The following is a 22,545-nucleotide window of genomic DNA, read 5'->3' as shown; positions in this document are numbered from 1 at the left end:
TGGTTTATCTCTGAATGTAGCATTCTGTATTTTATTCTTCTTTGTGCTTATCATTAAACGTTACTTTTTCTCCAATGAACATCTTACTGATATTAGAATATTACAATTTTAATACAAATTTGGGTACCACAGCAGTTGATAACTTTTGAGAGAAAAATATAACAAAAGTTTGAAACTAAACCTTATAAACTTCAAAACACTGATTTTTTTCATTGCATTCATCTAATATTTCAACTAGCCATTTCCTTAGTACCAGTCACGTCAAATGATTTTCCCCATAAATGCTGGGCGATATTTTGCCTTTTCCTATACTGAAATTCTTTTTTCTATAGTCAGGAAGTCTAAGAATGGATGTACCACAATCACAAATGTACTTCCCAAGTATTTCACCACTGAATTTCTGGCCGTCTTTTGAGCACTTGTTGTTCGTTCAATCTTCCTGTTGTGTCCAACCCTTCATGACCCCATGGACTGCAGCACACCAGGCTTCCCTGTCCTTCACCATCTCCTGGTGTTTGCTCAGACTCATGTCCCTTTTGAGCACTAGTAAAACCTGAATGCAGCTGTAAGCTTTCTCTGAAGATGTATACTCGGTACTAATGCAGTTGTGGTTGATCACTACCAGGGGAATTTAGGCAATTGTATTTTTGTCTATTTATGGCTGTTAGCCATGCCCAGGTGGTGCTAGTGGTAAAGAACCACCTGCCAATGCAGGAGACACAGGTGACTTTGGTTCAATCCCTGGATTGCGAAGATCCCCTGGGGAAGAAAATGGTAAGCCTGGAGAATTCCAGTATTCTTGCCTGGAGAATCTCATGGACAGAGGAATTTGGTGGGCTACAGTTCACAGGGTCACAAAGAGTCAGACATGACTGAGTGACTGAGCATGAGCCCTGCCAAGACATAAAAGCCCAAAGTTATGAAGTCTCATTTAGATTACAACTAGTAAAACAAGAAAGCAGGTTTTTGGATTTTCTGCTGCAAATTCTATTAATAAAGTCTTTACAGCCAATGGATGACATTTTAAAATAACTGAACTGAAAAATGTCCAAATTTTAACACTTAAATTACTTGTTAAATAGAAGCAAAATCTAGAACATATTCTTTGTGAGCCAAAGATAGCCAGGTATTAGCTGTGCCCCATTATCCAGGAAAAAGTCAATGAGATTATTTAATCTGTTTCAAGTATAATTTCCCTCCAAGGAACAGAAGAGAAAGGCTCAAGAAAGGCCCCGAACTGGAAGGATTAGATTTGAGTCCGAGCGAATCACTCTTATGCACTCAGGTTCACCTGCAAAATAATAGGAGGTTATTGACCCTCACTTCTGCCCTGTATCAAAACCCAGCTCACCCATTTCGGCCTGCGTAACCACTCCGTCATCTGTAAGCATGTGTGTCCTCCTGGCCACCAGGTCAGCCGACCACTCTCCGGGTGTCCACTGTACTCTGTCCATATCTGACTATGAACAGACAGATGCTCAGTATTGGGGAGGTCCTCAGGGATCTCGGCCAACCTCACTTTATCCCAACAGAGGAGATTACACGGTTTTGAGTTGAATCAGTTGGAGGGCCTGGGTGTCCAGGCGGGGGCCTTGGATGCACGACACGCCCCCAGATAAGTGGGCAGCGCGGGGAGCATTTGACCTTAGGTCCAGAGGGAAGAACTTCACTCACGTACTTTCTAGAAACAGACTGCAGATGTTTCTGCCGGCCTGAGAAGCCAGAGGATGAAATACCACAAAAGGATGTTCCAGGCTATGAAAAATAACTGCTAATTTAAAAAAATAACATGACCACTCATTTTTCCTGATATCCACGTGAGTTGTGCTCAGAAAAGCTACCGCTTCACAGAGTACCAGTGATTGGGTTTCTACGGGCAGTGGACTTTGCAGCGTAGAAGCCGCAAGCACGGAGGCCGGCGGTCTGCACACCAAGCAGGGGAGTTTGTGGGGTTTTAGGTCAGGTCCTGGAAGATGATGCTCTGAAAGTGCTGCACTCAATATGCCAGCAAATTTGGAAAACTCAGCAGTGGCCACAGGACTGGTAAAGGTCAGTTTTCATTCCAATCTCAAAGAAAGGCAATGCCAAAGAATGCTCAAACTACCGCACAATTGCACTCATCTCACACGCTAGTAAAGTAATGCTCAAAATTCTCCAAGCCAGGCTTCAGCAATACGTGAACCGTGAACTTCCAGATGTTCAAGTTGGTTTTAGAAAAGGCAGAGGAACCAGAGATCAAATTGCCAACATCTTCTGGATCATGGAAAAAGCAAGAGAGTTCCAGAAAAACATCTATTTCTGCTTTATTGACTATTCCAAAGCCTTTGACTGTATGGATCACAATAAACTGTGGAAAATTTTGAAAGAGATGGGCATACCAGACCACCTGACCTGCCTCTTGAGAAACCTGTATGCAGGTCAGGAAGCAATAGTTAGAACTGGACATGGAACAACAGACTGGTTCCAAATAGGAAAAGGAGTATGTCAAGCAAGGCTGTATATTGTCACCCTGCTTATTTAACTTCTGTGCAGAGTACATTATGAGAGACACTGGGCTGGAAGAAGCACAAGCTGGAATCAAGATTGCTGGGAGAAATATCAATAACCTCAGGTATGCAGATGACACCACCCTTACGGCAGAAAGTGAAGAGGAACTAAAAAGCCTCTTGATGAAAGTGAAAGTGGAGAGTGAAAAAGTTGGCTTAAAGCTCAACATTCAGAAAATGAAGATCATGGCATCTGGTCCCATCACTTCATGGGAAATAGATGGGGAAACAGTGGAAACAGTGTCAGACTTTATTTTTTTGGGCTCCAAAATCACTGCAGATGGTGACTGCAGCCGTGAAATTAAAGCACGCTTACTCCTTGGAAGGAAAGTTATGACCAATCTAGACAGCATATTCAAAAGCAGAGACATTACTTGGCCAACATAGGTCCATCTAGTCAAGGCTATGGTTTTTCCTGTGGTCATGTATGGATGTGAGAGTTGGACTGTGAAGAAAGCTGAGCGCCGAAGAATTGATGCTTTTGAACTGTGTTGTTGGAGAAGACTGAGAGTCCCTTGGACTGCAAGGAGATCCAACCAGTCCATTCTGAAGGAGATCAGTCCTGGGTGTTCTTTGGAAGGACTGATGCTAAAGCTGAAAGTCCAGTACTTTGGCCACCTCATGCGAAGAGCTGACTCATTGGAAAAGACTCTGATGCTGGGAGGGATTGGGGGCAGGAGGAGAAGGGGACGACACAGAATGAGATGGCTGGATGGCATCACCGCCTCGATGGACATGAGTTTGGGTGAACTCCGGGAGTTGGTGATGGACAGGGAGGCCTGGCGTGCTGCAATTCGTGGGGTCACAAAGAGTCTGACACGACTGAACTGAACTCTAGTGTCCCCATCACCTCCGCCAGGTGCCCCCGAGGACGGCTCCGCCAGCACTCCACCTCCCGGCGCTCAGACTCCGCCTGGGCGACAGGGGGCGCGCGCAGCCACGCCTAGCCTGCCCCTTCGCGGGAGCCCCATCCCTGGTTCGCGCAGCCGCCTTAGAGCCCGCCGGACGATTCCTCTTCCGGGGCAGCGCGGAGAAGCGTGCGGGACCCGGATGCAAACGCGAGTGCGGCTATATAAGCGCCCCACAGGCCTCACGCCTTCCTCTTTGAGGAAGACGCGGTCGCGGCTGCAGCGGACTTGTGTGCCGCCCTCTACTGCTCCTGACTCACCGCTGTTCGCTCTCGCCGAGGAACAAGTCGGTCAGGAAGCCACGCCGCAGCCATGGTGAGTCGGGGGCGTCCGGGTCGCGTCCTGGAGGAAGATTGGGCTGGAGGGAGGGAACGGGACTCGTTTGTCCAGGGAATGGGCTTATGAGATGCCGCCAGGAACTGTGAAGGGTCCGAGCGCGCTGGTCCCCGGACTTGATAAGCTACTTAAGGGTTTTTTATTCTTACTTGTGTGGTAACAGGCCTTTAAAGACACCGGCAAGACTCCCGTGGAGCCAGAGGTGGCCATTCACCGGATTAGGATCACCCTCACCAGCCGCAACGTGAAGTCTCTGGAGAAGGGTCAGTGCGGCGAATTCGGGGGTTTCGGGGCTTGTTCCTGAGCGAGGTCGGCTCTCGGGGGGGGCCAGCGTCCTCTTTCAAAAGACAGAGTTAAGAGTGGTCCACACTTGGTGTGTGCCGTGTTGGCGGTGAGGAGAGAATTGCTGTGTTGACTTACGGTGATCGTCTTATACGCTATTCTGAGCCCGCGGCGGTTCGACTTTGAGCCGGCTCTTGTGCGTTAAGGGAGCCAACTGAAGGATGCTTTTACTTCCCTGCAGTGTGTGCTGACCTGATCAGAGGCGCGAAGGAAAAGAATCTCAAAGTGAAAGGACCAGTTCGGATGCCTACCAAGGTGAGAGAGTGTGTCCTGGGCAGGAGGTGGAAGATGATAATTGGAGAGAAGATGGAGAAATTAGAAAACATAAACTAAGTGAAATAGCACTGAATATGAAATAGAAAAAGTGAAGCAAACTAGGTAAAAGGTTCTGTTACAGTCCGGTTGCTTTTAAACATGGCTGCTCGTTAGAAACATCTGGAGCTTTGGCGAAAAAAAGCAATACCTGGGCATTTATATGTTTAAAAAAATTCCAAGATAATTCTGATGTGCGTTTGGATATCAGAAGTGTCCTAGGGAAGCACAACAGACCATAAACGCTTGGTTTCCATTTTTTCTTGTTGCAGACTCTGAGAATAACTACGAGGAAAACTCCTTGTGGTGAAGGTTCTAAGACTTGGGATCGATTCCAAATGAGGATCCACAAGCGACTCATTGACCTGCACAGTCCTTCTGAAATTGTCAAGCAGATCACTTCCATCAGTATTGAGCCGGGAGTCGAGGTGGAAGTCACCATTGCTGATGCCTAAATCAACCTTTTTAATAAATCGATAATCAGTTGTTATATTTTGTTGACTTTTATTTATAATACTGACAAGTCTTAGGAATAGAGTTGTGTTACGGAATTGATTCCACCTTTTAAGTAGAATAATCAGAATTAGATGGATAGCCTGTGGTGGTTGACCCTGTTTCCATTGTAAGCTAGTTTACACGTGACAGCATTTGAAAATGGAATTGTGTTAACTGCCACATGAGATCTTGCTATTGATGAATATTGGGGTTTTTGAACATGTGTGTGGGTTTAACTTTGGAACTGTCAGCAGTTTCTGGGATGATTCTAATGTTACCAGCTGTGGTTAGAAACCTAGTGTGATAAAAGGCAAGGAACTCAAAATCTAGGTCTTAATATCTGACCCTGCCATTTGTCATAACTCCTTTTAAACTTGGCAAATTTCAGTAAGTTGTGGAAACTTTTATAGATACTGGTGCCTTAATTTTAGATAAGAAAATACAATAAAATATAAAACAATCCTAGTACTTAGGTTATATCTATAGAATGTGTTTTATATATACTCCTTGGAATCACTTTTCACTTTATGTATATAAGTCATTCCGTACGAAGCTAAGTTAAGCATTTATATGTTTAGGGCTGAAAAGCACATCTTAGGTCAAATTCAAACCTCTATTACTGGGTAACACTGCCTAACTCCAAGACCCTGCTTATACATTGTATTCCCATTGTGTAGACATAGAAATTGGTTTTTGCATTTTAATTTGCTCAGTGTTCTGAGCTTTAATAGCACAGCTGAAATTTTAGTGTGCCCATGGGTTGAGGATCCATCTTGATGTCCCATTGAAGGGTTGAAGTCTTTGCTGTTTTTAATTGGGTGGCTATCCTAAACATGTATGTCTACTCTACAGAAGTATATGACAGGTATATAAGCATTTTACAACTGATAAAATTGGCCACTCTTAGGATTGCAGTAATGAAATTCCTGCCTTTCTTCCCAGGAACCCAGCCCACTTTGGGTTACCTTGTCCAGTGGCTTCAGTTAGCATACGTAAGCTGTTCAGGTTTCTCTATCCAATTACGTGCCAGATGCCAGAGCCTCACTGTAAGTTGACAAGCCCCCACACCTGGTTTTCAACCCATGTCCAACACATGCCACACAATCGTTCTGATACTGGAATTTTCATCCCGAAACACTTCTGCAACATCCAAGTCCTTTTGATTCTGTTTTTTTCCTCCTAGCAGGTCTCCAAAACACCAGATGTTGAAAAGGGATTTTTGTAGAGCGGAACCTGGAAAGTTGTTAATGCTAAGGTTTAGCAAAGATGCTATGCTAAGGTAACCTGGTAAGTAACTTCACTCGTGTCCGACTCTGCAACCTCAGACGGCAGCCCACCAGGCTCCCCCGTCCCTGGGATTCTCCAGGCAAGAACACTGGAGTGGGTTGCCATTTCCTTCTCCAATGCATGAAAGTGAAGTCCTCAGTCGTGTCCGACCCTCAGCGACCCCATGGACTGCAGCCCTCCAGGCTCCTCCGTCCATGGGATTTTGTAGGCAAGAGTACTGGAGTGGGGTGCCATTGCCTTCTCCAAAGTAACCTATATTAACCCATTTACAATAACATTGTGCCAGATCAACTTCTAATTAGCTTGGGGAAACAAGAAAATTTCGTTGCGTAAGAGTCTTACAGTTCTATTCCTGAGGCCAGCAGTGATTTAACCTTTCCTAGAGGAGCTGGTGTTCTCAGTTCAACTGAAGAAGTTGGTAGGAAATCAGCCAGGCAGTGAGCTACTGACTTGCCCTCTAGCCCAATTTTCAGCATTCTCTGCACTAGGAAGTTCTACAACTACAGCGGCAGTTAAGATCATTAATGGCTAAAGAGTAGGCTGTTAAGCAAAATGTGCCTTTCTAAATCAAAAGATGCACTTGAATACAGTTCTGAAATTTAACCAACACATGCCAGGGTGACTGATGGTTTAGCAATTGTCATCACACAAGGATAATTGCATTTAAGCCATAAGCAATTCATAGGGCCTGAAATACAGCTAAAACCTGGCACTTAAAGTTCAGGAACTGCTATTATCTTCAATTCCTTTGTTAAGTCACTAAGTTTTGTGGGGCTCTCTGGCCCCATGGACTGCAGCACACCAGGCTTCCCTATCCTGACTAACTGTAGATAATGTAGTACAGGGGAGATAGCAGTGAACTAACTGGGTTTTTAGTCATAAGTTCCACAGCTGGTAAGTTAGGTGACCTTAAACTTGCTTACTTAAGCTCTTTGGTCATTAATTCTCATCTGTAAGAGGAGAAAGGCTACTCACTCCTGTGTTCTGGTCTGGAGAATTTCATGGACAGTATATAGTTCATGGGGTCACAGAGTTGGACGTGACTGAATGACTTTAAACTATTTCAGGTAAGATTTTTTTTCCCTCTTCAAAGGAAACATTAACGTTTTCCCCCTAAAAATAAAGAGAAATTTTGAGACCTTCAGTAACTCACTTAACATGAATGAACTAAAGTGTAATAAACATCTGCCCACTACCTCAGAGGACTTTAAAAGGACAAATGAGAAAATATACATAAATGCATTTGTTGTGTTAATCTGTCATGTCCATTTCTGTGACCCCATGGACTATACAGCACGTCAGGCTTCCCTGTCTATCACCAACTCCAGAGCTTGCTCAGACTCATGTCCATTAAGTTGGTGATGCCATCCAACCATCTCATCCTCTGTCTTTCCCTTCTCCTGCCTTCAATCTTTCCCAGCATCGGAGTCTTTTCCAATGAGTCATTTCTTCACATCAGGTGGCCAAATTATTGGAGTTTCGGCTTCAGCATCAGTCCTTCCAGTGAATGTTCAGGACTGATTTCCTTTAGGATGGACTGGTTTGATCTCCTTGTTGTCCAAGGGACTCTCAAGAGTCTTCAGCACCACAGTTCAAAAGCATCAGTTCTTCGACGCTCAGCCTTCTTTATGGTCCAACTCGCACATCTGTACAGGACTACTAGAAAAACCATAGCTTTGACTATACGGATCTTTGTTGGCAAAGGGATGTCTCTACATGTTAATACACTCAAACATTCAAAAATAGCTACTTAAAATCCATACTGGGCCTTCAAATATTCATAACAAAATAATGGTAGTTTACATAGTGGTATCGATATCAATGAGTCTGGGTTGTAGGCCAGCTTGTATGGATTAGGGAGGCAGAGTGTTAGTCCCTCAGTCGTGTCCAGCTCTTTGGGATATCATGGACTGCAGCCTGCCAGGCTCCCCTGTTCATGGAATTCTCCAGGCAAGAATACTAGGGTAGCCATTCCCTTTCTCCAGGGGATCTTTCCTGTCCAGGGATCAAACTTGGGTCTCCCACATTGTAAGCAGATTATTTACCATTTGAGCCACAAATTAGCCCAAGGCAGAGGAAGGTTGAAAATGGGAGGCTCGCCAGTCCTTACCACATTCCCATTAGATTCACAGCTACTTTGTTTTAAACATGCAGCTAAACCGGAGACAACAGCTATGCATTGCTAGGTCAGATTTTTCCACCTGAGGCTCCTAAAGTATGTATTAAATAGGTTCAGGACCTGGGATGTAAGGTAAACGGGCAAGAGAGGAGAAATTCTCGGCTGGGCTGTCAAATCTGTTTCAAGCTTAATTACATGGATATGCAGGCTTAATAAAATACTTCTTGGAGCCTCAATTTTCATGTGCAAAATGAAGGTACTTGTGTCTCTCAAGGTCATACTGGGGGTTCCTTTGTTTCTCTGGGAGACATTTTCTAACAATCAAAACTGGTTTGCTAAGTGTATAGATTTCTCCCACGGCGACCTCGATTCCCACAGGGTGTGGTGCACTGCTGACCAATGGTGTTAGGTGAGATTATTTACAGGGGCATTTGAGCCCAGGACATGGCTTTCCTACCTGCTTCCTCCTTCACCAAACTAGTGAGTACACAGGTCCAACTCCAAAGCAGAATGTGGCAAAGCCAAAGTTGAACCTCTAGAAACTAAGAAGAACTAATTCTCATTCTAGGTATACTACTTTTCACTTTCATAGCAAATTAGACTTCTAGAACAAGAGAACTTGATCTTTCTGTACGTTTTGTCCTATAAAGTGCTTTTTTTTTTCTTTACATAAAACCCACCCACCCCAAAAGTTAATACTGAAATCTTCAGAACTTTTCTTATAAATACAAGTATATGTGATTTTAAGCTATTCAATATCTTTTCTTTAGCCATATAAAATTTCTCTCTTTAAAAATACATGTGAGACAATACTAAACATATTGCTCTCTGTATATTCTGATATTAAGTGATTATCTGATATGTGATTTGCAAATTCTCCCATTCTGTAGGTTGCCTCTTCATGTCAATTCCTTTTGAGTACATTTTTGTATATGGTATAAGGTGATGTTTGTAGATGGCTTCCTCCTTTTGCAGTGTATCTCTGTATTTCTCCCAACACCATTGGCTGGAAGAGACTTCTTTTCCCGGTTGCTTGGTCTCGGCACCTTTGTTGTTCAAAGTCGTGTCCAAATCTTTTCGACCCTATGGACTACAGCACTTCCTGTCCATAGGGTTTCCCTGTCCTTCACTATCTCCCAGAGTTTGCTCAAACTCTTTTCTATTGAGTTGGTGATGCCACCCAACTGTCTCATCCCCTTCTCCTGCCCTCAGTATTTCCCAGCTTCAGGTTTTTTTCCAATGATTTGGCTCTTTGCATCAGGTGGCCAAACTATTGGAGCTTCAGTTTCAGCATCAGCCTTTCCAATGAATATTCAGGATTGATTTCCTTTAGGATTGACTGGCTTGATCTCCTTGCAGTTCAAGGGACTCTTGGGAGTCTTCTTCGGCACCACAATTCAAAAGCATCAGTTGGCACCCTTACTGAAGATCACTTGACCTTCAGTCAAGGCTGAAGCATCCTTGTGTGCAGGAATAAATCCCACTTGGTCATAGTATATAATCCTTTGATCATGCTGTTGAATTTGACTTGCTAGTATTTTGTTGAGGAATGCTTCAGTGTATTCATCAGAGATAATGGTGTGAGTTTTTTTAATTGAGGCCTTCCTTGGTGGCTCAGGAGTAAAGAATCCGCCTGCAATGCAGGAGACTGCCTGAAATGTAGGAGACGTGGGTTCTGGCTGGGAAAGATTCCCTGGAGGAGAGCATGGGAATCCACTCCAGTATTCTTGTCTGGGAAATCCCATGGACACAAGAGCCTGGCGGGCTACAGTCCACGGGGTCCCCAGAGTTGGACATGACTTAGTGACTAAACCAAACCACCATAATTGACATATAGCATTATATTAGTTTCAGGTGTACCATGGACTGATTTTATATTTGTATATAATCAGTAGTTTTCTTGTAGTGTTTGGTTTTAGTATTGGAATAATGCTGCCCTCACAGAATGAATTATGAATTGTTCCCACCTCTTCAGTTTTTTGTAAGAGTTTGAAGAAGACTGGTGTTAGTTTTTCTTCCAATGTTTGGTAGAATTCCCCAGTGAAGCTGTCTGATCGTGGACTTTTCTTTGTTGTTCTTTGTTAAAGCTACTTCAATGTCCTTACTAGTTCAAATTTTTTATTTGTTCATGATTCAGTCTTAAGAGGTTCTGTATTTCTAGGAATGTATCCATTTCTTCTAGGTTATCCCATTTGTTGACATATAAGCATTTATAGTATTCTCTTATAATCCGTCTTATTTCTATGGCATTAGTTGTAATGTCTTATATTTCAATTCTGATTTTAGTTAAGTAGTTTTTTCCTAGTTAATCTAGCTAAGAATTTGTCATTTTTTTTTATCTTTTCAAAAATTGAGCTCTTAGTTTTATGAATTTCTCTGTTATTTCCCTATTCTCTATTTTATCTCTGCTCTAATCTTTATTATTTTCTTCATTCTGCTAACTTTGAGTTTAGTTTGTTCTTTTTTTAGTGCTTTGAGATGTAAAAATTTGAGTTTAGTTTGTTCTTTTCTTAGTTCTTTGAGATGTAAAATTAGATTATTTTTCAAGAGTGTATTGTTTAATTTCCACATATTTGTGAATATTCCCATTTTTCCTTTGCTATTGAGCCCTAGTTTCATTCCATTGCAGTCGTTTGGTATGTCCATTTCTTTCCTCAAATTTAGAAAAATTCTTTTTTTTGCTATTATTTCTTCAAGTAAGCTCTCTGCATACCCTACTCCTTCTCCTTCTGGAGCCCCTATAATTATTACACTGATCTGCCTGATTGTGTCCCAGAACCCCCAAACTGTTTCACTTTTCCGTTCTTTATCCTTTCTGCTCCTCTGACTTAATAATTTCAAATTATCGTCTTCAGGTCATTTGCTGATTCTTCCTTCTGCTTGATTAAGTCTGCCGCTAAATCCTCCTATTGAATTTGTTAATTGAGTTATTGTGTTCTTCAGCTCCAGAATTTTTTTTTAATAATTTCTGTCTCTTTGTTGATCTTCTCATTTTGTTTAACCACTGTTTTCCTGATTTTCTTTAGTTGTCTATCTGTGCTCTCTTTTAGCACATTGAGCACCTTTAAAGTGGTTATTTGAATTCTGTGTCTGGTAATTCATAGACCTCTTGTTTCTTTAGGGTTGGTTTCTGGAAATTTATTTTGATCAGTTGATTGAGCTGTTTGTTTCCCCCCTTTTAATTTCTTGTAAGCCATGTGATCCTTTGTTGAAATTTGGGCATGTGAAAAATGGCCATCCCTCCCAGTCTGTTGTTCATTCACCAATTTGTGCCTGACTCTTGCGACCCCATGGGCTGGACTGTAGCTTCAGGCTCCTCTGTCCATGGAATTCTTCAGGCAAGAATACCAGAGTGGATAGCCATTTCCTTCTCCAGAGGATCTTCCTGACTCAGGGATTGAACTCGCGTCTCCTAAATCGGTAGGCAGATTCTTTACCAGTGAGCCACCAGGGAAGCCCCAGTCTGTAGGGGAAGTCTAGTCTGTAGGGGAAGTCATCTTGGCTGGAGATTTGAGAACCTCTCACACTTTCTGGGGGTATGTCTCTCTGGGCTTGTGTGTATGATTTACTAGAGACAGAGACTTGCCTGTTTGCTTCTCAGGAGCCTGTAATCTCTTACTCCCTCTGGTGTCTGTCTGTGGTACTGCATTCTCCATGGTATCGATTCAGTTCAGTTCAGTCGCACTCAGTCATGTCAGACTTTGCGACCCCATGAACTGCAGAGCACCAGGCTTCCCTGTCCATCACCAACTCCCGAAGCTTACTCAAACTCATGTCCATCGAGTCGGTGATGCCATCCAGCCATCCATCCTCTGTCGTCCCCTTCTCCCACCTTCAATCTTTCCCAGCATCAGGGTCTTTTCAAATGAGTCAGTCCTTCGCATCAGGTGGCCAAAGTATAACTCCAACTGAACATGACTTTGTTCTCAACTGGCCTCGAGTCCGGCAACCACACACAGTATACTGCTTTCCCATCAGTTCCCTGAGTTCCAGAGACTGAAATTAGTCCCTTAGGCAGTCCCGCAAAAAGCCAGGACATGGGACTCATGTTCCACTCTATTTTCTCTTCCAAGAGAGAAGCTGGGGGCTTTCTTCTGGTCTCATCCTGGACGGGGGTGTGGGTGGTCACCTGCTGTGACCCTTCTTGGCTTTGTGCTCACCTCATGCTGCAGCCTGTTGCCTGGTTCCTGGAGTTGTCACAAAGATACTGTGGTCTGTGTATCACTGTTAGGTTGGTATGTGTGTTAGAAGAAGGTCTGGGGCTTCCTATTTATCCCTCTGTCTTGCTGACATCACTCTAATGAATCTTTTTGAAATATAATCAAATATCATAAATAACAATAACCTCTTAATATTCTTAAATATCCAGTAGTATTCAAGTTTCTTTGAGTATTTTTACTGTTTATTTATTTGAATAAGGATCTGATTGATGTTTCTCAAATTTCTTTTAATCTAGTGGTTCCCCTTCCATCTAAGAAATTGTTTAGGTACAGACAAACCTCATCTTGAGCAGTAGCATGGGACCAGAGAAAGTAAACACGCAAGCTGAAAACTTGCAAAATGGTCCTAATAATCAACAGGAAAAATTATGATTGTTCTGTTACCTATAAAGTTTTACAAAAAATTAAGTCTTTGCTTTCAGTTATAAATGTAAAGGAAAATATAAAATGGTAGAACTGATATTCAGTATTTGTGTGCTGTGCTAAGTCACTTCAGTTGTGTCTGACTGTTTGCAACCCTGTGGACTGACGCCCGCCAGGCTCCCCTGTCCATGGGATTTTCCAGGCAAGAATACCGGAGTGGGTTGCCATGCCCTCCTCCAGGGGATCGTCCTGACCCAATGATCGAACCCATGTCTCATATCTCCTGTGTTGGCAGTCCAGTTCTTTACTACTAGTGCCACCTGGGAAGCTTGATATTTAGTGTACTATCATCTAAAACATTAGTAATATTAAGAAAATATTCTATGCCTTTGTTAAAAAAAAAAACAAAAACCAAAAACCCAAGCTCATCAATAGTAGTATGAACAGTGCTTGTTTTCTCATTACATAACTTAAGGCATTTTTTTTTCCTATGCCTTGGTGAGCTGTCATATTTCTGACTTTGGTCATGAAATATTTCTAGTTTCTTTTTAACGTATAGCTTTTTAATGGTATCCCCCCTCTAGGACATCATCACCCTTTTCATCACAACCGCGCTCCTCCTTCATCTCAGTAAGTCTGTCTTCACTGAGCCTCTTTGGCTGTGTTTCTGAGTCTCTCAACATTGCACTGTCAACAGGCTCAGGGTCCACTGTTCGCTCCACCACCCTGTTCACGTTTGATTCAGACTTCACATCCAGCATTCTCATATTGCTTCTTCGCTGTTCTTTTGTCTTTGTGTGCCAAATTCCTGTTCTTAAGTCTCCATTTTTGTAAAACATCACATGGGTTTATGGCTCCATGCTTTGTTGTCTCTGCTGCCTCTCTGAGGACTGAATAACATGAGCCATCACCAGACTTTGAGAGAAGTGACGTTGTTATGTGTGTGTTAATGACTTGTAGACTGAAGTGCTTGCCACAGAGTTTATCTTCTCTGCAGCTTCTCACAATTGATGTACTGTGGTAACTGATATAGGAACTACATCAGGGGGGGCCTGGTGGTGTAGGCCTCTACTGTGATAACTGTGATAAAGCTCGTGCTTATCAGAACCTGGCAAAGCAAAGACCACCCACATTTGTCTTGGAATTATCTCTGATTTCTCAGGGGCAATTGTCTATTTTGATCTTTCCCCTTGAAGCTATGGGGAATCTTTGGTTTCTTTTATTTGTACTTAAGAATCGTAATTAAGCTTTTCTTTCTGGTACTGGTCTGGATCTTCCCTCTTAGGTAGACAGACCTGCATCTCTAATAGGCTCTTCTTTACCATTTGAAGGATTTTCAAGGCCTGGAATTCCCTGTAAGGTACACGTATAGGCAGCCGGCTGCTAGACTGGGGACCCTCACAACAGACACCACTTAAATGAAGAGCAACACTCGGTCACATTTGATGCTTTTATCTCTTCCCAGGGTTATTCAGGTCATAGACAGCTACAATCTCCCTCCTGTCCTTAGTGAGGCAGAAGGTTGTGGGGCAGGCTGACAGGTATAGGTGCTTCAACAACACACTTTCAGTTAAAAATTAAGCCCCCTGTTGGTAGCCTTCTTCTAATCCTGCACCCAGGGTTGCACCAACTCCTCCCTACCCAGAGCCCCAGGAAGGGCAGTTCCCACCACCAGCCCTACCAGGAACATATTCTAGGGCGGCCTCCTCCATTCTGTCTCTTCTCACACGTTCTGGATCCTAGAAAGCTGTTGAACTCAAAAGTCTGTTCCATTCTCTTTCTTGTTATTGTTTAATCCTTTGTTTTCCTCTACGATAGTTTCAGTGAGGTCTCTAAACAGAGGTGAGGCAACTTCCTTGCTCAGTCTGCAATCCTGAGCTGATTTCTAGCTGATTCTTACCCATCTGGGACACGTCTCCTTAGGAAGAACAGTGGACTAGTGTAGTAAGGAGAGTAGGGGCTCCTAGCCAGGCTGTCTGTGCTCACAGTTCGACTCTGCTCTTTTCTAGCTGAGACTTTGAGTTATTTATCCTCTTGTATCTTGCTTTTCTCATCCAGGGCTTCCCTGGTGGCTCAGATGGTAAAAATAAATCTGCCTGCCATGCAGGAGACCTAGGTTCCATCTCTGATCTCTGGATCAGGAATATCCCCTGGAGAAGGGGATGGCAACCCACTCCAGTATTCTTGCCTGGAGAATCCCTGTGGACAGAGAAGCCTGGCGGGCTGCATTCCATAGGGTCACAAAGAGACAGACGTGACTGAACAACTAACACGTTCACTTTCTCATCAGTGGAATAAGATTTACTTATAAGTAAATAAGTACTTATAAGTACTTATTTATACTTATTTACTTATAAGTAAACTTACTTATTATATACTTATAATAAGATTTACTTATTTTCATCAGTAAAATAAGAAAGTGCCTCATGGAATTGTTTGAAAATGAAGTGAGTTAACATTTTTAATGTACTTAGGACAGTGGTTAGCACAGAATAAGAACTATTTATTTGAAAATGAACAGCTTTGAATTTCAAGAAATGAAAAATGAATCTGAAAATGTGGCCCCTTTAATTTCTTGTCTCCACATCTAGAACAGAGTTCCCTGAATACAAAGAGGCTTAAGAAAAAATTTTTTTCCTGCTTAAAAATCACTTAGGTTCAGTGGTGACTGCTTTTGCAGTTAAGTAGGCAGTTCATAAGAAGTAAATGTGTAAGTCTGAAGAACTAAGTGTATCCCAGACAGGACACACAGGCATCAGAGTAGCAACTGAAATGAATTCACCATACAAACAACTAACAGGGAAGAGACACAGCCTGACAAAGGAGGCTCAAAGACAGGATTCCAAACATCTGTTTGCTTCTATTTTTGGTAATCATCGCATCCTCACAATACTTCAGCCAAAGCTCGAGGAAAGCAAAAACGCTACCTATTGAAAGCCCAGCAAAAAGACCACAGTGAAATACTCAGCAAAAGATCAAGTTCTGACAAAACTGCAATTAAAAAAAAAGAACTGTGGACATTGTTTTCCTATGAACATTCAACAGGTGTTTTCAATCATTTATCATTTGTTCACTTATGACTGAGCACATTTGTACATTATCAAGTCTCAGATGTTTTCATTTCTAAAAGCTTCAACACTGAGCTGGAATCTTTTCCAAATACGAATCCCATTAAACTTTGGTTTAAGGAAAATGATGGAAAACCCACAAGAACAAGAAGTAAATTGTCTCAAAAAAAAAAAAAATAAATTGTCTCTTTAAAACAGGAAGGAGAAATAAACCAGTTACATTATGAACAGGAAGCCTCATTGATCCCAATTCTTGTTGGGATCCCAAAACTTGTTGATCTCAAAACTTGTTGCTGCCATGTCAGAAAATAATGTTGACAAACATATGTTCCTTAAAGATTCTTTCTTTTATTTTTCCTTTGTAACCGCAAACTTACATAAAAGCTGTAAGAACAGTACAAAGAATATTTTGTCACCCATTTGGATAAAAATGATCAACATTACACCATCCTTCAAATACTTCCCTATGTGTATTTCAGCCCTGCCCCCCCACAACCGTAGTGCAGCCACCAAAATTAGACCAAGGATGCTCGCCTTTGTCTAATCCTCGTGTCTCATTCAAGTTCTGTCACCAGTCCTAACTCAGCACCAGACTCAGTCAGGCATTGCACTGCATTAAAGTTCTGTTTTGCCTGATTTAGCCCACCCATTCCTCAGTCTTCCTTTAACCTTCATGACCTTGGCACTTTGGAGGGTTACAGGCATTGTAATTTGGATACTTGCCTTACCTGTGCAGGCTGCAGCCCCACTCAGGGCTCGCTCCTGCAATCTTGCCCTTCTTCTCCACTGAGCCCTTCCCTCTCGGGCGATGTCCTGGGCTGGGCTGAGCTGCTGGTCCCACCACCTCCCCCTGCTGGGTGCTGACACCCTGCAACGCGGCCACTGCCCTCCCACTCCCTGTGGGGGTGATCACACCCATGCTGAGATGCTCAGGGAGAGAGGGATAAAGGATAAAGGGGAAAGAAAAGAAAAGGAAGAGGCCTCTAACAGTCTAGAGAAATATGTTTTCGTGTGGGTCTAACCATGAACTGTAGCAGGTAAAACTTTGATCCAGTCGATGATCTGAAGTCGTCCTAAGCAGAATCACAGATTTTAAACAAAATGTCTTTCCATTTATGTCATGAATCTCAGAGGAATATTTTGAGGGGTTAAGAAGTGGTCATACTTAACTATGATTATTTTAAAAATTCATACAGAGAATTCACGTGGTCTTAAACATTTATGTGTGTACCCCAGAATGATATTCAATCTATTTTGCCCACACTGAAAAATGAAATCAGTAAATTATTGTATAAAACATTTAAAGTAGTTAGAGGTTATTATGAAATGTGGGTTTATGTTCTGCAGTGATGTGTTAGGGTTCTCCAGAGAAACAGAATCAATAATATATATGTATATATGTTGTATGAAATTTATTGAAATGTATGAAATATATTATGAGTCATCTCACGTGATTATGAAGGTGAAGTGTTAGTCGCACAATCATGTCTGACTTTTTGCAACCCCAAACGACTGTTTGATGTCTGTGATGATTAATTTTATGAAATTTGTAAATTAATTTATAAATTTTATGAAATTTAATTAATTTCAGCCTGACTAGGGCATGAGATGCCCAGGTATTTGACCAAACATTTTTCTGGGGGTTTTTGTGAAGTGTTTTGGGATGAGATTAATATTTAAATCTGCAGACAGTAAATCAAGTTGCCCTCCCTAACATGAGCAGGCTTCAGCCAATCAGCTGAAGGCCTGAATAGAACACAGAGTCTAACTCTCCTGGGAGTAAGAGGGAACTCTTCCTACCTGGCTGCCTTTGGGCCTGGACACAGCTTTATCCTGCCTTCAGCCTTGAGCTGAAACACTGGCTCTTCCTGGTCTCTGGCCTGTTGACCTTCAGACTAAAATTATTCCATAGATTTCCCTGGTTCCCAGGCCTTTGCGCTCAGTCTGGACCTAAACCATCAGCACTCCTGATCTCCTGCTTGTTGCCTTGTCCTGTAGGCCTTGGGGTCTGCCAACATCCATAGGGGCTTTCCTGGTGGCTCAGATGGTAAAGAATGTGGCTGCAATGCAGGAGACCTGTTCAGTCTCTGGGTTAGGAAGATCCCCTGGAGAAGGGTATGGCTACCCACTCCAGTGTTCTTACCTGGAGAATCCCATGGACAGAGGAACCTGGTGGGCTACAGTCATGGGGTTGCAAAGAGTCAGACATGACTTAGTGGATAAACAACAGAAATTTAATCCTCTAATTTCCAAAGCTTTTCTATTATTCCCTCTCAGGGGAACTCTTCTAATATACGCTATGCTGTTCCCTGCTGTATTAAATAGAGTGTACCGGTTATCTAGGCCTTATCTGCTAGAGGGCCATCTGAACCTCAGGTGTTAGAAAACTGTCTGTCCTCAAGGCCATGGCACCATGAGGGGCTCTTGAGTTCACTTAAGGAGATGCTGCTCTAGTTGTTCTCTTTCTCTTCCAGGAAAGTTTCTCAAGGCTCTCTTTCCCGGTGGCATCATGCTTACTAGAAAAGCTGTCTTATGGAAAGAGTGAGAAGGTGCCAGAAGGCTGAGTGGAAATGGACTGGAACACAGCTAGGCCCCTGCTTGGTCCCACAGCCACGTGATTGCATCACTTGCCCTTCTGAGGCTCCAAGAGCCTGTGTGAGGCGCTTGTTGTTCAGGCACTAAGTCGTGTCTGACTCTTTGTGACCCCATGGACTATGGCTTGCCAGGCTCCTCTGTCCATGGTATTCGCCAGGCAAGAGTACTGGAGTGGGTTGCCATTTCCTACTCCAGGGGATCTTCCTGACCCAGGGGTCGAACTTGAGTCTCCTGCATTGGCAGGCTGATTCTTTACCGCTGAGCCACCTAGGAAGCCCAGTATGAGGTGACACACACCCACTGATACACACTCCAGAGAGCGTGCCCCTGCCCCCCATCCAGGTCTGGCTATAATGCCTTTCTCAAATTCTGTGGTATCCTACGGTGAGCTCTTCTTTAACAAAGAGCTCTTTTCTTTTCTTAGGAGCTTTGGATTGCTGGACATTTGTGGATGGACTTCAGTGAATTCACTTTGAAATTACAGACGAAATTTTGCTTGGGCTTATGCCTGACCCTTCTGGAAAGAAGATCCAACAGTGTCATCAGATTCTCAAAAGGAATGAGATGGGTTGAGATATTACTCCTAAGATGGGCTGAGATCTTACTCTTAAGAAGAGGAAGTGATGAAGCAGGTCATTAGTCTTCTGAACAGGTTTGGTCTGAGCTGAGCAGGTATAAGCAAACTGATAGAATAAATTGCCAGAGTAACCTTTGTGGAATGAGACTCCAAGGCGCCCAGGTGTGTACATGGAACTCAAATTACAGTGCTGTCTATACAAGGTCCTGGTTTCCTTCACTTACATATCACAAACATCATTTTATTTTTGTTTATAGAACTGTTCTAATATTTTAAAAATAATTACATAGGATTCCATTGCATGGCTATATTGCAATTTATTTATCCGGCACCTCATGGATAGATATTTATAATTTTTATTCTAGTCATTTTTGGTCGTAAACAGTGCTACCCTGAAGATCTTTGTACATATGATTTTACACAACATATAACAGTATCTTTCTGCTCATTCCCTTCCAGCACAGGACATTGTGATTATCTTTTGGGAATTTTCCTGAATGAAAAGTGAAAACTATGTCTTGTACTTGTTATTTATTCTCTGGAAGATGTTTGTATATTTATGGATTATCTGTATTTCTTCTTACATGAAATGTATGTTCATATTTGCCCCATAAATACAATCTTTCTAGAGTATGAAGTGCTTTAAGTGAGAAGCCAGGGTGCTAGAGGAACAGCTTCCATTTCACCGATGGATATGTGATTTAACCCTGCTGCAGAACAAATTATTCATGTCTCTGTTTTCTCTTTTCAATGATTTTTTGCTAGATCTGTTAAGGTCAGCTGGAAATCTGATAGAAAAGTTAACTGCCAAAAGACTAACAATGCACTGATGCACTAAATAAAGATTTATTAATACCCAGTGATATTCCAGGAAATAATAGGAACAGAGCCGATTAAGAGGTCAAAAGTTCTATAACATGACCCCAATTTAAGTTGACTATGAACCTACTTAAGGAAATGCTCATAGCAATCATCATAGTTTTTTTTTTAAGAATGCTTTGTTGTAACCATAGATCTCATTATTATCTATAGAAAAATAATTTAATGTCCTGTAGTGAAAACTATTATAAAACTTCAAACGGGTTGTGATTTTCAAATGCAAACTTTGAAGTTTTATTCCTTGAATAATCTCCCTGCAGGTTTTTAGAAGTTGGTCTATTTCTTTTAACATGTGCTTGATCCTTTAAGAGCTTATTAGGAATTTGGCTCCATAAGAGGTAAAGGGCTGAGCTCTGTGTTGAAGGCAAGCCTTGGTAAATCATATGTTTGTCTGTAAATTTCAACATGGTTATGATAAAAATCACAGTTTCAATTCAATACATATTTGTTTTATTATCTGCAAAGCTAGATGTTTCACCTAACTCAGATTTTGGAAATAAAGGTCAGAATAAACTAGATTGTGGATGGGCGCCAGAGCTGGAGGGGTCAGGGAAGTACTAAAGAGGATGAGAACAGGTGAAGGGACATTCCAGGAACAAGGACCAGCTCGCAGCTGAGAAAGAGCGTGGCATGGTAAAGGGCCTGAGAGAAGTCAGGTGTGGATGAAATGCCTAGTCTGGGTTCATGTGAGGAGAGACACAGGACTGGTGCCGTAAGAAGGGTTGGGTCATACTTTACCCTGTGCTAAGGAACGTAGCGTTTATTTTCCAGCAAAGGGGAGAACATCGGAGTGTTCAGTCAGAGGCGTAAGATGAGGGGATCTGCTGTTAAGAGTGGACTGCAGGGAGAGGGAAGCCTGGAGGCTGACCAGTGATTGAAAGGGTCCAGTTGAGGCAGGAACGCAGCTTGAACTAAAATAGAGGGACTGGGGATAGAGGAAGTTCTATCACTATGAGAGGTTTCAGAGGAAGATGCTACTGCAGTTGTGAGTAGGTCGAATAGGAGGAAGGGTAAATAAAGAGTGAGGCAGGATCTTGAGTGGTGAATGCTGACTGAGCATTCACAGAGAACTCTGAAGAAGGGTTGTAGGGCTGGATCTGACATGTTTGAAGTGGCCATGTTCCTTCCATGTGTAGAAACTGATAAATCGCTGGACAATGTGGATCTAAAGATTAGGAGAGGAATCTTGGGTGGGGAGGTGGACCTGGACCTCAGCATAAAGATGATAATCGCAACCATAGTCATAGGTGAGATGGCCCAGGGAGTGTGAGACTGGTGAGCTGAGCTGGATGGAGCCCTGAGCAGACAGATCCTGAGAGGAAGGGAACCCGTAAGTGGGATCAAGAAAACCAGCAGACCAGAATGAGGGGAACGCCAAAACAATATTTCTAGAATGAGGGTGGTGTTAATTGGTGCTGATTAGACACAAGTCGAATGAGTCCATTCAGTCAGTTCAGTTCAGTCGCTCAGTTGTGTCTGACTCTTTGCAACCCCATGAATTGCAGCATGCCAGGCCTCCCTGTCGATCACCAACTCCTGGAGTTCACTCAAACTCACGTCCATCGAGTCAGTTATGCCATCCAGCCATCTCATCCTCTGTCGTCACCTCCTTCTCCTGCCTCCAATCCCTCCCAGCATCAGAGTCTTTTCCAATGAGTCAACTCTTCGCATGAGGTGGCAAAGTACTGGAGTTTCAGCTTTAGCATTATTCCTTCCGAAGAAATCCCAGGGCTGATCTCCTTCAGAATGGACTGGTTGGATCTCCTTGCAGTCCAAGGGACTCTCAAGAGTCTTCTCCAACACCACAGTTCAAAAGCATCAATTCTTCGGTGCTCAGCTTTCTTCATAGTTCAACTCTCACATCCATACATGACCACTGGAAAAACCATAGCCTCGACTAGATGGACCTTTGTTGGCAAAGTAATGTCTCTGTTTTTCTATATGCTATCTAAGTTGGTCATAACTTTTCTTCCAAGGAGTAAGCGTCTTTTAATTTCATGGCTGCAGTCACCATCTGCACTGATTTTGGAGCCCCCCAAAATAAAGTTTGACACTGTTTCCACAGTTTCCCCATCTATTTTCCATGAAGTGAGGGGATCAGATGCCATGATCTTCATTTTCTGAATGTTGAGCTTTAAGCCAACTTTTTCACTCTCCACTTTCATTTTCATCAAGAGGCTTTTTAGTTCCTCTTCACTTTCTGCCTTAAGGGTGGTGTCATCTGCATATCTGAGGTTATTGATATTTCTCCCAGCAATCTTGATTCCAGTTTGTGCTTCTTCCAGCCTAGCGTTTCTCATGATGTACTCTGCATGTAAGTTAAATAAGCAGGGTGACAATATACAACTTTGACATACTCCTTTTCCTATTTGGAACCAGTCTGTTGTTCATGTCCAGTTCTAACTGTTGCTTCCTGACCTGCATATAGGTTTCTCAAGAGGCAGGTCAGGTGGTCTGGTATGCCCATCTCTTGAAGAATTTTCCACAGTTTATTGTGA

General features: G+C 42.7%; 1 protein-coding gene and 1 non-coding gene across 2 annotated transcripts; both read left to right on the top strand.

Moving 5' to 3' along the window:
* Positions 1-3,588: 3,588 nt before the first annotated feature.
* On the top strand, positions 3,589-4,934 carry RPS20 (ribosomal protein S20). The gene is made up of 4 exons (XM_027561012.1): positions 3,589-3,769; positions 3,954-4,053; positions 4,314-4,387; positions 4,717-4,934. The coding sequence occupies exons 1-4, from the start codon at positions 3,767-3,769 to the stop codon at positions 4,897-4,899; spliced, it is 360 nt and encodes a 119-aa protein (XP_027416813.1). The 5' UTR covers positions 3,589-3,766; the 3' UTR covers positions 4,900-4,934.
* Positions 4,177-4,243, top strand: LOC113904514. The gene has a single exon (XR_003514537.1). It is a non-coding gene; the product is annotated as a small nucleolar RNA U54 (small nucleolar RNA).
* Positions 4,935-22,545: the final 17,611 nt, after the last annotated feature.

This window comes from Bos indicus x Bos taurus, chromosome 14 (genome assembly GCF_003369695.1).
Source record: "Bos indicus x Bos taurus breed Angus x Brahman F1 hybrid chromosome 14, Bos_hybrid_MaternalHap_v2.0, whole genome shotgun sequence".
NCBI classification, from domain to species: Eukaryota; Metazoa; Chordata; class Mammalia; order Artiodactyla; family Bovidae; genus Bos; species Bos indicus x Bos taurus.
This window is presented reverse-complemented; position numbering and strand designations above follow the sequence as displayed.